The 12,517-nt window shown below is 49.3% G+C and overlaps 1 protein-coding gene across 1 annotated transcript; it reads right to left on the bottom strand.

Moving 5' to 3' along the window:
- Positions 1 to 200: 200 nt before the first annotated feature.
- On the bottom strand, positions 201 to 11,531 carry NATD1 (N-acetyltransferase domain containing 1). The gene is made up of 3 exons (XM_087728692.1): positions 11,087 to 11,531; positions 6,983 to 7,101; positions 201 to 2,114 (listed from the first exon to the last, which is right to left on the bottom strand). Exons 1-3 carry the CDS (start codon positions 11,184 to 11,186, stop codon positions 1,998 to 2,000), a joined length of 336 nt encoding a protein of 111 aa, XP_087584818.1. The 5' UTR covers positions 11,187 to 11,531; the 3' UTR covers positions 201 to 1,997.
- Positions 11,532 to 12,517: the final 986 nt, after the last annotated feature.

Genomic DNA, 12,517 nt, shown 5'->3' with positions numbered 1-12,517 from the left:
CTCAAAACGTAGCCCTTTTAAAACGGGTGGACTTCAACTCCCAGAAATCCCCAGCCAGGAATTCTGGGAGTTGAAGCCTCCACCCCACCCCGGCCATCTTAAAGCTGCCACGTTTGAGAAATGTTTGCTTTTAGAGCCATCCACAAATCAAAACCACAAACCATTTGCTGCTCCAAATATGACCCTTTTAGGTAACTGCCTTATCTCATTTTCTCGTTTATTTCTGCTGAAATTCCCAAAGACACGCGTAAGGAGCTGAAATGGGCAGGGTGGGGGAAAAAAGGAGGATAGGGACACTTCAATCCCCAAAGGAATTGGAATTCCATGGCAAAATTCACCCAAGCAAATCCTTCCAGGTGCCACCGTCCTATTAAACCCCGTTTCCCCAGTGTGGGCACCCTTCTGAACTGGCCCAGGGTGATGGAAACTGTATTCCTAGACCTTTTGAAGGCTGCTTGGCTAGGGACAATAGGACTAAATAAACACCACCACTCCAATTCAGGATTGGGGGTGGGGGGGTGGGGGGAAGAGAGCAGGAAACAGAAGGCCATTACAGCTTCCTTGCAAAATCTTACTGTATTATCTTGCAAGCCATTGCAATCTAAAGAGGTAACTTTGACAGTCCTCTTGGATAGGCAATGTTTCCACAGGAGGATCCAACCTTGGCAACTTTTAAGACTTGTGGGGATTCTGGGAGTGGAAGTCCACCAGTCTTTAAAAAGTTGCTGAAGCTGGGGCAACCGGAAGACTGGTGGACTTCCAACTCCCGGAATCCCCACAGATCTTAAAACTTGGCAAGCTTCGACCTTCCTAGTTTAATCACAATCCTTATCAGGGCCCCTCTTCTATCCCACTATTCTGAGCCACTCTTCCCAGGACCCCCGGCTGCCTCCGCCAGAAGCGAAGGGTTGAAGAAATGAAGACGTTCGATCCAAGAGAAGAAAACTTCTCCCCCTACCCCCCATGGAATAGACTTCTTTAGTTTCACTCCCTCTTTCCCTTGAGCCAAGTTGGAGCCAATTCGTCTCAAAGAAGATCTCCTAACGGCATCTCCCATTTCAGCCCCCCCTTGTAGGATTCCACCTCACTTACTCTATCTGCATTATGGATCCATTTCACCCCCCCCCCCAAAAAAAAATGGCTCGAGTAGAAAACGTCTCTCTTCTGGTTGGAGGTGTCCATCATTTTTCAACACTCTTCCCTTCCTTTTCCTGGTGTCCATCCTTCTTAGCCCCTCGCTCTTCATCTTCCTCTTCTTCCTCCGTGCAACGGGAATCCTTCCCCACCAGGGGAGATTGAGAAGGGAAGGGAGGGCCCACCAAAACGAGATAAATAGCAGCGCCAGCCCATTCCTCAAAATGTCCGTAGAATCCACCTAAGCTTCTTCTTCACACACCATCACCTCAAAACACCCAACGCGTTGCCCTGTTTGCGAGCTCAGTTGAGCCAGCGTCCCCGTGGAAAGTCATTTCTCCATGTCCGTCCATGCTTCGGCAGGGTGGTGAGATCGCATGGCAGGAGCTCAACGTTGATTGGACCGCTTGTATCCGGCTCCATGTTTATCCACTGTGTGGCCGCACGATCAACCTAGCCAAGAGTTCGAAGACACCCCGATAGCTCGGCTTCTGTCTTCTCCATGCTGGAGAAGACTGGCCGAGTGGACTTGCTTTAGCTCAACCCTCGTTGGAAACCAGACCCACCCCATGCCTTCTACACCACCACAAGTTCACCCCACTGGCAGGAGGTTGGATTTTGCCCGAGGGTTTCCCTGCCAAAGATTAAAAAAGGCAAATGCAGACTGTAAAATTCTTGGTCAGCCGGACGACTTGGAAGCATGGTTGAGAAATCATGGCATCTGGCTTGTTTTTTTTCCCCTCCAAAAGCAGGGCCTCTGAGCATGTGCAGAGGCAGGCGAGGGCGTCCCCGTGAGAGCTTTTGAGGCCAGGGCCAGTCACTAAAAGAAGGGCCTGGCGGACATCTCCAAGCAAGGTTCTGTGTTAAGACTGTAAACGTTCCATGTATTGTGGCAGTGGGTTCTCCTTGACGTATTTCTGGATATACCAACAAGTGAGGTGGGCTTTCAGATCTTCCTCCACCACGAAGTCCAATGCGGCCTGACAACAAAGAGGAGGAAGTCAGTTAAAAGTCAGTTCAGTAAGAAGAAGCTAAGGTCAACCTAGAATGTCATTAATTTCTTTATTTCTTTTTTCTCAATAGATTTTAGACTGTGTTAGTTAAAAATCCATACCGGGTACGGGTTCTGGGAAGTCGGGGGGGGGGGGGGAAGGAGGAAGGGGGGTGGGGGGGGTGGAGGGAGGGAGGGGTACACACAACAACAAAAAAATTGTACTTCAATGTCTTAATGATTGACAAATGATGACATATTTGTGTTTTTTTTAAAGAAAAAATAAAAATAAAAAAGTTCTAAAAAAAAAAAAAAAAAACAAAGAGGAGGAAGAAACAGAGTTAGCGTCTGAAATAGAGGTAGTTCACAAATGACAACCACGGTCGGCATTAGAAGTTCTGTTGCAAGGAGTGCATTTATGTGAAAATAATACAAGCGAAATGCCACTCACGTGACATCATGAAATTTCCAGAACCGTAAAGTCTACAAACTTGAAATATGGCACGTACAGTATGTTCCTCTTGGCTTCTAAGAAGGGATTTTTCAAAACGACCTTCAGATCATTAGTATTATTAACACGCTCTAATGCTCTAAGGAGTTAGACGTTCTACTCCCCCTCCCCACCCGAAAATAACTCTATTCCAACTGCCACTTGGGTGTGGCCAGCGCATGACTCATCCGGCCTATGGGCTGGGAGTTTGGAGGGGAACCTGAGGGAGACAAGGGGATAAGATAGGAGAGGCCTCTGTGGGGCAAGCCTGAGGGAGAGAAGGGGAGAGTGAATTTTGCTCATTCACATCCAGCAAAGTCTTTCAAGGGAGGACCTTCTCTGGCTTGGAGAGCTGCCAGGCCAATATCTGCAAAACCTGGCAAGGAGTCTCAGAGAGTCATGAACCAATTAACCGAACTAATTGTCTCCTGCAAACTCCACTCCCCTTTCGCTCCTCTTTTATTTCCTCTGGGAGGGGCCATTCATCGTCCACCTGTGGCCTTACTCCCAAGTCGACCCCTCTTCTTTAGCTCTTCCCTTCATCCGGCAGCTCTGCACATGCACACACTGGGAACAGGCTCCAGCTGTTCTTCTGCCCCACTAATGTCTGATTCTGAAAGCAGCTGATAACTGGCATACGGCCCTGGCCCCCTCTCTGCCTCCGACGCAGAGTCCTCCTCAGAGCCTTCCCCAGACTCCAGGACTGGCCCAGGTTCCTCCCCAACCTCCTCACTGTCCGACTCTGCTACCAGCTCTGCCGGCGGGCCGCAACAGGCTTAGACCCAATATTATCTAGCAATTTTGGCTTCTGCTAGCCAAAAAGTGTAGGTGTGGACTCCTTCTGCCCTAACTCCAGCTTCTGAATCATCATAAATAATCCAACCATCTCGGGGGAAGGCGTGACTCCCTGTTGCCCAATCGTCTTCCTGGCCACAACAAGCATTAGCCAAACCCAAGCAAAAGTCATCCCAGGTCATGGTTTACATATTTACACGGCAGCTTTCCAAGCTAGATAAGGTCTGTGCTCATAAATACTCCTTTGAAAGACTGTTTTGCTGAATGTGAATGAGAGGAATTCACACTCGTTTAATAAAAGGGGTTTTGTCGGAATCTGCTTCGTGCCTTTTGAATTGAATTGAATTGAATTGAATTTTATTATTTGTATACCGCCCTTCTCCGGGAGGGACTCAGGGCGGCGAACAACTCAAAAGGGGAAAAGGGGAACATAGAACAGAATACAATTAATTAAAATAGCCAAGAATCACACAACCATACAAGTCGAGAGGGGAGGGGAACTCATCAACCCCAGGCCTGCCGACAAAGCCAGGTTTTGACGGCTTTTCGGAAGGCCTGGAGAGAGATGAGCGTCCGAATCCCTGCAGGGAGTTCGTTCCAGAGGGCCGGAGCTGCCACAGAGAAGGCCCTCCCCCGGGTAGTAGCCAGGTGGCATTGGCTGGTAGACGGAACCCGGAGGAGGCCAACCCTGTGTGATCTAACGGGTCTTTGGGAGGTAATTGGCAGCAGGCGGTCTCTCTTTTGGGGAAGCCTAGCTCAGAACACTTTTTATGTAGACCAAGGGAACCATCCTTGGGAAGAAGAACAGAAGAGCAACTCAGGGGAGATAAAACCGGGGCGCAGAGAAGAATCAAGATCCTAGCAAAACCATAACGGGCCTCTTAAGGATCAGAATTTGCAAGCCAAAGCGGCTTATCCATCAATTGCAGATTGTGAAGCAAGTTCAATCTCTCCCTTTGGAGCCCCCAGCTTGTAATCAGCTCTGGACGGGTTTCTCCACGCTCATTAGCTAGTTTAACGAACAAAGGACGGAGGAATAATACAAGGAATCAGCAGCGAAAGCCCAACGAGGCAATTTTGATGGGACCGGCTGAAATGCTGCTGGACAACAGCTGTAAAATCCATGCGCGTAGATGGAAATTAAACCAATATATTTTTTTTTCCAGAGGGAATTGCAGCGGTCCCTGGTCCAGCTTGCTCCAAATGTGTGGGATATTTTTTTTTATTGAAAATTTTGGGGAAAAAAATAGCAATAGCAGTTAGACTTATATACCGCTTCATAGGGCTTTCAGCCCTCTCTAAGCGGTTTACAGAGTCAGCATATCGCCCCCACAGTCTGGGTCCTCATTTCACCCACCTCGGAAGGATGGAAGGCTGAGTCAACCCTGAGCCGGTGAGATTAGAACCGCCGAACTGCAGCTAACAGTCAGCTGAAGTGGCCTGCAGTACTGCACTCTACCCACTGCGCCACCTCGGCTCTTGTAAAAAAACTTTTACAAATGTTTACCTCCCTCCCCCTACCCTCCCTGCCCAACCCCCCTCCCAGTCTCTCCCCCCCCTTCCCAGAACGAATACAGTGTATAAATCTTTAACAAAGATATTCTAAGATAAACTTTAAAAAAAAAAGTTAGTATCATCTTTCATTTGAGCTTTAACTCCTCTTTGCTAGGCTAGCTCTAAACAGATTATATCATTCCTTGTTTCTTCAGTCATAAGCTCTCTGGAATTTCTTAGTCCCGTATTTATTTTGAGTATAGTCAATCCATCTTCTCCACCAAATGTGTGGGATTTTCACTTCCAGTTTTTTCTCAATCGGCCAGGAAAGTCCGTGCTGCCCGGGCTAGTGGCCACTGAACCTCTCAATGGGATTTACGATTTATTTATTTTTAAAACAATTGCTTGAAAGGAAAGATGGTTACAGCTAGAAAATCAGATTTGCATTGTGCTCGTTTCAATACGTTAAGAGAACATTCTATTCCATCTGTGGCTTTCAGCCAGCCAACAAGCTTGGCTGAGGGCAACGTTGATGTGAGGTCGTCAAACTTACTAGGTGAATTTTCTTTCAGTTGGTGACAATAAAATGGATTTAAACAAACAAAAAAAACACCTTCTATTTTGGAAATGTCTTTGGAAGGGACATGTTTAACAAATGCCAAGATTAATCTCTTTTCTAATTGCAAGTGTGCTTTTCTAGGAATTAATACTCTGGATCTAAAAAGAAAAAATGCCCAAAATATGTACAATAAAATTTTATTTCCCTCCCACATCCCCACTCTCTCGGCCTTCCGAAAGTCTACTAAGACCTGGCTATTCCGGCAGGCCTGGGGCTGTTGACCTCTTGAATGAGGTCCAGCCCCATTAAAGTTGAGTGCATGTTGTGTTTTTTTAACTTGCCTTGTCTTTCTATTTTAAATTTTTTTAGTATTCTATTAAACTTGTTTTTATGTAAGCGCCCGGAGTCCTTCGGGATTGGGTGGCATATAAATTCATTAAACTTTGAACTCTAGTGGGTGGTGCTAATCTCTGCTTCAAAGCCGAAGGGCCAGCGCTGTCCGAAGACGTCTCCGTGGTCATGTGGCCGGCATGACTCAACGCCAAAGGCGCACGGAACGTTGTTGCCTTCCCACCAAAGGTGGTTCCTGTTTTTCTACTTGCATTTTCTACCTGCTTTCGAATTGCTAGGTTGGCAGAAGCTGGGACTCTGTTACGTGGCACTAGGGATTTGAACCGCCAAACTGTCAACCTTTCTGATCAACAAGCTCAGCGTCTTAGCCACTGAGCTACCGCATCTCTTGCAAAAAAACAACAACTAGGGGTACACTTAAAAACTGGCAAAATATTAGCTAGATCCATGTATCTCAATCCTAGCAATGTTGAGGTGTGTGGACTTCAACTCCCAGAATTCTCCAGCCATCAAGGAATTCTGGGATTGAACTTCATATATCTTAAATTTGTCAAGGTTGAAAAAGGTTAAAACTAGACTTTAACATGCTCCCAAACTGTGTTCAGTGCGCCAGGTTCCATGAATCTCAAAGTAGTTGAGTACCAAGGTACGGCTGTATTATTAAGGCATCTATTCATTATTTATTAATTGGGAGGTATGCTAAACAATTACTTTAAAATATTAAACAGTGAATGAACAACGTTGATTATTATAATAATCATTGGTTCTTGTTTAAGTAATTGCTACTTCTAAGAAACAACCTGTCAGGTGTGAACACAGGAAGGTCCAATTATATTGATTTATTGATACTCTTGCTTATGCAAATAAATCTCCTCAACTAAGGATCCAATCAGGATCCATGGAATTCAAGGGAGGTGGGACTTAGTCCGCTGGTGACTACGTAGGGATTCTAAGCCAATTCCCCTTTTGACTCCGCCCCCTCAGGTTCGGCTACTCCTTCACCTACAAAACCTTTACATTCCCTGCAAGGTGTGTAAATCTTTGTGGATGTATTCAGAAAAAATACAACTTAGAATTAATTAAATGGGAAAGCAGAAATCCACACCACCACCACCACCCGAAGACCTCCTGTATCTCTTTCAGGAAGGGCAACCAGGCTAATCCATACCTTGGCCAGATGTTTTGCGATTCCTCTGCCCCTGTAGGTATCTGGGACTTCTGTATGTTGAAGATCCACCACCCTCTTCCCTACGTATTCATACAACAAGACAGCTTTATCATGGCAGCCTGCAAATGGAAAGAAAAACCATGTCACACCAGACACCCACACCCAGAAAATTTAAAATATGGTACATGTTCCGACCGAGGCTTCCCGAGAGCACGAAACAAACTCCTGGTCCCGACAAAAACCACTTTTATTAGTTGGTTGTGAATTCTGCTCATTCATATCCAGCAAAGTCTTTCGAGGGAGGATTTACAGTCACAGACCTTATCTGGCTTGGAGAGCTGCCAGGCTGATCTCTGCAGAACTTGGCAAGGAGCCTCGGAGAGTCACGAACCAATGAAGGGAACTAATTGTCTCCTGCAAACTCCACTCCCCTGTCGCTCCTCTTTTATTTCCTCTGGGAGGGGCCATTCATTGTCCACTTGTGGCCTTACTCCCAAGTCGACGCCTGTTCTTTAGCGATCCCAAAAACGGACCGCTAAAGAACAGGTCCAAAAAACAGCCTCAAACAGCCCAAAACAGCCTGAAAAACAGCCTGAAAACAGTCCCAAAACAGCTAAAACCAGGAATCCACACCAGCCAGATAGTGTTCGGGTATCTCGTTCTCCGGCGTGCATGAACACCACCTGGCCAGTGCACATACATGTGCCAGAAAGCCGAAGACCAGCTGGCCGGCACACACATGCACATCGGGCAGCTGGTCCTCAGAGTTCAGGCACTCTGGCGCACAGGCATGCATGCGCGTTCTGGTTTGAGCAGTCAGTGCCATAAAGGTCCACCCTTACTGCCCTAAACCAGGGGTCGGCAAACTTAAACACTCAAAGAGCCATTTGGACCCGTTTCCCACAGAAAAGAAAACACCGGGAGCCACAAAGGTCCTAACCGGAAGCCCCCCGTTCAATTCTGGAGCTGACCGGAAGTTCAGTTCCCCCACCATAGAGTCTCCTCCTAGCGTGGCGTCCTTCTTCCTCTACCAACTAGAAGTCCGGTTCCCCCACCATAGAGTCTCCTCCTAGCATGGCGTCCTTCTTCCTCTACCAACTAGAAGTTCAGTTCCCCCACCATAGAGTCTCCTCCTAGCGTGGCATCTTTTTCCCTCTACCAACTGGAAGTCCGGTTCCCCCACCATAGAGTCTCCTCCTAGTGTGGCGTCCTTTTCCCTCTACCAACTGGAAGTCCGGTTCCCCCACCATAGAGTCTCCTCCCAGCGTGGCGTCCTTTTCCCTCTACCTGTGATAACCGAAAGCCCTATCAATTGGAAAAGCCTCCCCTTGCCATAGAGTCTTCTCCTGGCGCACTGTGCTTCTCTTCCCCCCCACCCCTCCACCAGAAGCTCCTCTCGAAATTGTGGCGCCGACTGGTGACGGAGCCGCAGCAGAGGGAGGAAAGAGCCACATGCGGCTCCAGAGCCACAAGTTTGCTCACCTCTGCCCTATACCATTTCAGACCAATCTCTTCTTGAAAGCCTCCAGAGATGGAGCATCCATTCACAACTTCCGGAGGCTCTTCAGGAAATTTCTCCTTACGTTGATAGGTTGCTTCTCTCCTCGGTTCATTTCCATCCACTGTTTCTTTTGGTGCTTTGGAAAATAATTTGACAACCCCCTCCACCCCGTCTTGGGAGGAGCCCCTCAAATATTGGAACACTGCTCTCATGTCTGTCTGAATCATGAACTTTTAATCAAGCCAGCCTGACACTCTAACTCTGGAGAACTTTCCTAAACCCGAGCCAAGAAATCCAAGCATATGTTGTTCTGGTTATCTCCTCCCCCCCCCCTCTCAAATGCTCTGTTCTTGTTTGTATAAATACGGCTACAAGACGCAATTCGTAGTCTCTTCCCATCTCTCTTCCCAACCAAACGGAATTCAAGATGCCTTTACAAAACAAAACAGAAATATTTTCAGCTGAAACAAAAACTTTGGAGAGAAACAAACCCCTTGATTTATAGGTCCAGCAGATTTCCTTTGCAATCCGTCACTATGGAACTATTTTAACCTTGTGCTATTTTAAGGAAAGCGTGATTCCTTTGGCTGCTGAAACCCCCTTCCAGCCTGCAAAAATTAATTCGCTCTTTACTTTCACCCATTGTCCAAAGATCATTCTTCAGCCATGCCAGGCCGAGAGGAAAAGAAGGCAAATGCTGTGTATTTCTATTTTCAGCCGTTTAACAGCCCTGCGCGCTGCATTCATTTTTGGAGTTGTTTGCTTTAACGCAGCCTGCCGTTCGAATGAAACAAGGACAGACTTTAACAAAAACTTGCCAACTTTTTTAAAAGTGAACAGCTGCAAGGAAAACGAAGCGAGTTTGAAAGAGACTCTTTAGCTCCTTGTGTACGACGTGCATTAGCTCAAGCATAACACCAAACCAGAAACTAATTTGCGCTGCCTATTAAACCATGGTTTAACTACCGGTACAAAATATTAAATAAAGGCCAGGAGGCTGATCTAAGTCAAAACCTTTAAGCCACAAATCACACAAGCTAGGTTGGTATGTATTTTGCTAAACCCCGGTTTTCAAATGTGGAAACTTTTCAAGATGGCTGGACTTCAACTCCCAGAATTCCTCAGCCAGCTGTGTCTGCCTCCCAACTAGAAATCAAATTCATTGGGTTTCTTTCTCTCCAAAGGTTTCTGTCAACTGAAAGCGATGTCAGCGGGGGAATTCTGGGAGTTGAAGTCCACCCAATCTGAAAAGTTTCCATCTTTGACAAAACACAGTGCTAACTCATCCGTGGGATGGGCTTGGTTTAACTCCATGCAGCAAATCCAGAGCCTTTGTAAGATTATCCATCACAGCTGGGCTCATGACAACAAGGAAGCCAAGGGCAGCTGCAAGCCATGATTTAGTACAGGGGTGTCCAAATTTGGGAACTTTTAAGACTTGTGGACTTCAACTCCCAGAATTCCCCAGCCGTCTGGGGGTGGGGAATTCTGGGAGTTGAAGTCCACAAGTCTTAAAGTTCCCAAGTTTGGTCAGCCCTGGTTTAGCAGAAAGGGAAGACTTCAGAGGCCTTGACCCAACCCAGCATTTGACTGCTTTCCAAGCTTCCCAAAGTCAGTTTAGTAACAGGAACAAGAGTTGGGAGGGACCTCGGAGGTCATCTAGACCAACCCCCTGCTCAGGCATACCTGTGCTAGAGATTCGAACCGCTGGACCTTTCTGATCGACAAGCACAGTGTCTTAGCCACTGAGCCACCTAGTCAGACCCACCCCCACCCCCCAAGCTGTCAACCCTTCAGTGCAGGACTCTCCAGTCACCAAACCAGGAGACTCTCTTCAGCAAACGCCCCCCACCCAAATCAATCCAGGAGGTCTCAAAGCAGAGCATAGCAGGGGATAATAAGCATGTAAGGCCGCGTCGAGAGGCCGGGGTTTAAAAATAGAAAGTGAAGGGGAGGAAAAAGCCCCCCCCCCACCACCACGCAACTTACCCAGTAGGGTGTGCCCGGGGGCGCCCGGTTGCAAAAGCGACGGCTGCTTTTGAAATCAATGCCTTTTCAGTTACCCAATTTCCTTTTAATCTCCGGGTTTTCCTTGGGGGGGGGAGGGAGGGGAAGGTGGGGAGCTTCAGCGGCCACCTTGCTCCGCTGGACAGCCCGCTCCCCTCCTTGGCTTAATCGAACCCCCCACTCCAAACCCACTCGGTAGGGCTTGTTTGCAACCCCCCTCCCCACTTTCCTTTTAATTTCAGGGTTTTCCTTGCCCGGGGGGGGGGGCTTAGAGGGAGGGAAGGTGAGGAGCTTAAGCGGGCCCCTTTGCTCCGCTGGGCAGCCCCCTCCCCTCCTTGTCTTTAATCAAGCCCCCCATTCCCACCCCGCAGAGCTTGCTTGCAAACCCCCTCCCCAAATTCGGATGGCTTTACCGGATCAGCAGCCACAGCGGTGGGGGGGGGGAGGTTCTGCCCTGCCAGGTGGCGAACAAAAGACCCCCCCCCGCCCCATTGCAGTGCCAGAGGGGGGGGCAGGAAGGGAACCCCCGTGGTGGTGGTAGTGGCAGGGGGGGGGGTCTTCCCCAGCCTTCATTTTTTCTCCTCCCGGGCCCTTACCGTTCAAGCGGACGGTGAACTGCCTCCGCTTCCGATCGTGCTCCACCTGGATGGGGAAGCCGCCGGGCTCCAGCAGGTTGAGCGGAGCCGCCTGCGCCATGGAGGAAGCCCCGGGCCTTCCTTCCTTCCCTCCCTCCCCACCCCACACCCCGCGGCCGCTTCGCCTTTGTCCGCGCGTGGTGGGGAAGGGCTCGGAAAAGGAGCCCGGGAGAGGGGAGGCGGAGGGAGGGAGGAGAGGGTGAAATGGGGGGTCGGAGGGGGGTCCCCCAATACTGATCAATCAATCCTCAGCTGTCAGCTGCAGAGGGGAAGCGAGCCTCCTGCGCTTCTCCGGCTAGGAAACTTCGTCGTGGGCAGAAGGAAAAAAAAAAGAAGGGGGGAAAAAAATATCCACTCCGGCCGCGAAGCCCGCAAAGGAGCCGAAGCAGCGAAGAGGGAGATCAAAGGCAAGGGGATAAAAGCGCAGGAAATCAGCTGTGGGGTCACGTGGCCACCGGGCGGCCAATGGGCGGGCCCCGCGCTTTTGTTTTGATACATTCCGTTCGATTCTTTTAAAGGAGCCGCGTTGCCCCTGCCTGGCCTCGGGGGGGGGGGAGTTGAACAGACGAACGGAGTTGGAAGGGACCTTTGAGGTCATCTAGTCCAACCCCCCACCACGCTCAAGCAGGAGACCCTACACCGTTTCTGACAGATGGCAGCCCAGTCTGGGATGAACAGAGTTGGAAGGGACCTTGGAGGTCATCTAGTCCAACCCCCCACCCCGCTCAAGCAGGAGACCCTACACCATTTCTGACCGACGGCAGCCCAGTCTGGGATGAAAAGAGTTGGAAGGGACCTTGGAGGTCATCTAGTCCAACCCCCCACCCCGCTCAAGCAGGAGACCCTACACCGTTTCTGACCGACGGCAGCCCAGTCTGGGATGAAAAGAGTTGGAAGGGACCTTGGAGGTCATCTAGTCCAACCCCCCACCCCGCTCAAGCAGGAGACCCTACACCGTTTCTGACCGACGGCAGCTCAGTCTCAGATGAACAGAGTTGGGAGGGACCTTGGAGGTCATCTAGTCCAACCCCCCACCCCGCTCAAGCAGGAGACCCTACACCATTTCTGACAGATGGCAGTCCAGTCTCTTCTTGAAAGCTTCCAGGGATGAAGCTCCCACAACATCCGAAGGCAACTTCTGTTCCGTTGAATATAGAATAACAGAGTTGGAAGGGACCTTGGAGGTCATCTAGTCCAAACCCCCACCTCGCTCAAGCAGGAGACCCTACACCATCTCTGACCAACGGCAGTCCAGTCTCAGATGAACAGAGTTGGAAGGGACCCTGGAGGTCATCTAGTCCAGCCCCCCACCCTGCTCAGGCAGGAGACTCTACACCGTTCCTGACAGATCCAGTCTCAGATGAACAGAGTTGGAAGGGACCTTGGAGATCC

The sequence above is a fragment of the Thamnophis sirtalis genome, unplaced genomic scaffold (genome assembly GCF_051295495.1).
Source record: "Thamnophis sirtalis isolate CommonGarterSnake01/CBP01778 unplaced genomic scaffold, rThaSir2_p1.2 scaffold_14, whole genome shotgun sequence".
In the NCBI taxonomy this organism is placed as follows: domain Eukaryota; kingdom Metazoa; phylum Chordata; class Lepidosauria; order Squamata; family Natricidae; genus Thamnophis; species Thamnophis sirtalis.
This window is presented reverse-complemented; position numbering and strand designations above follow the sequence as displayed.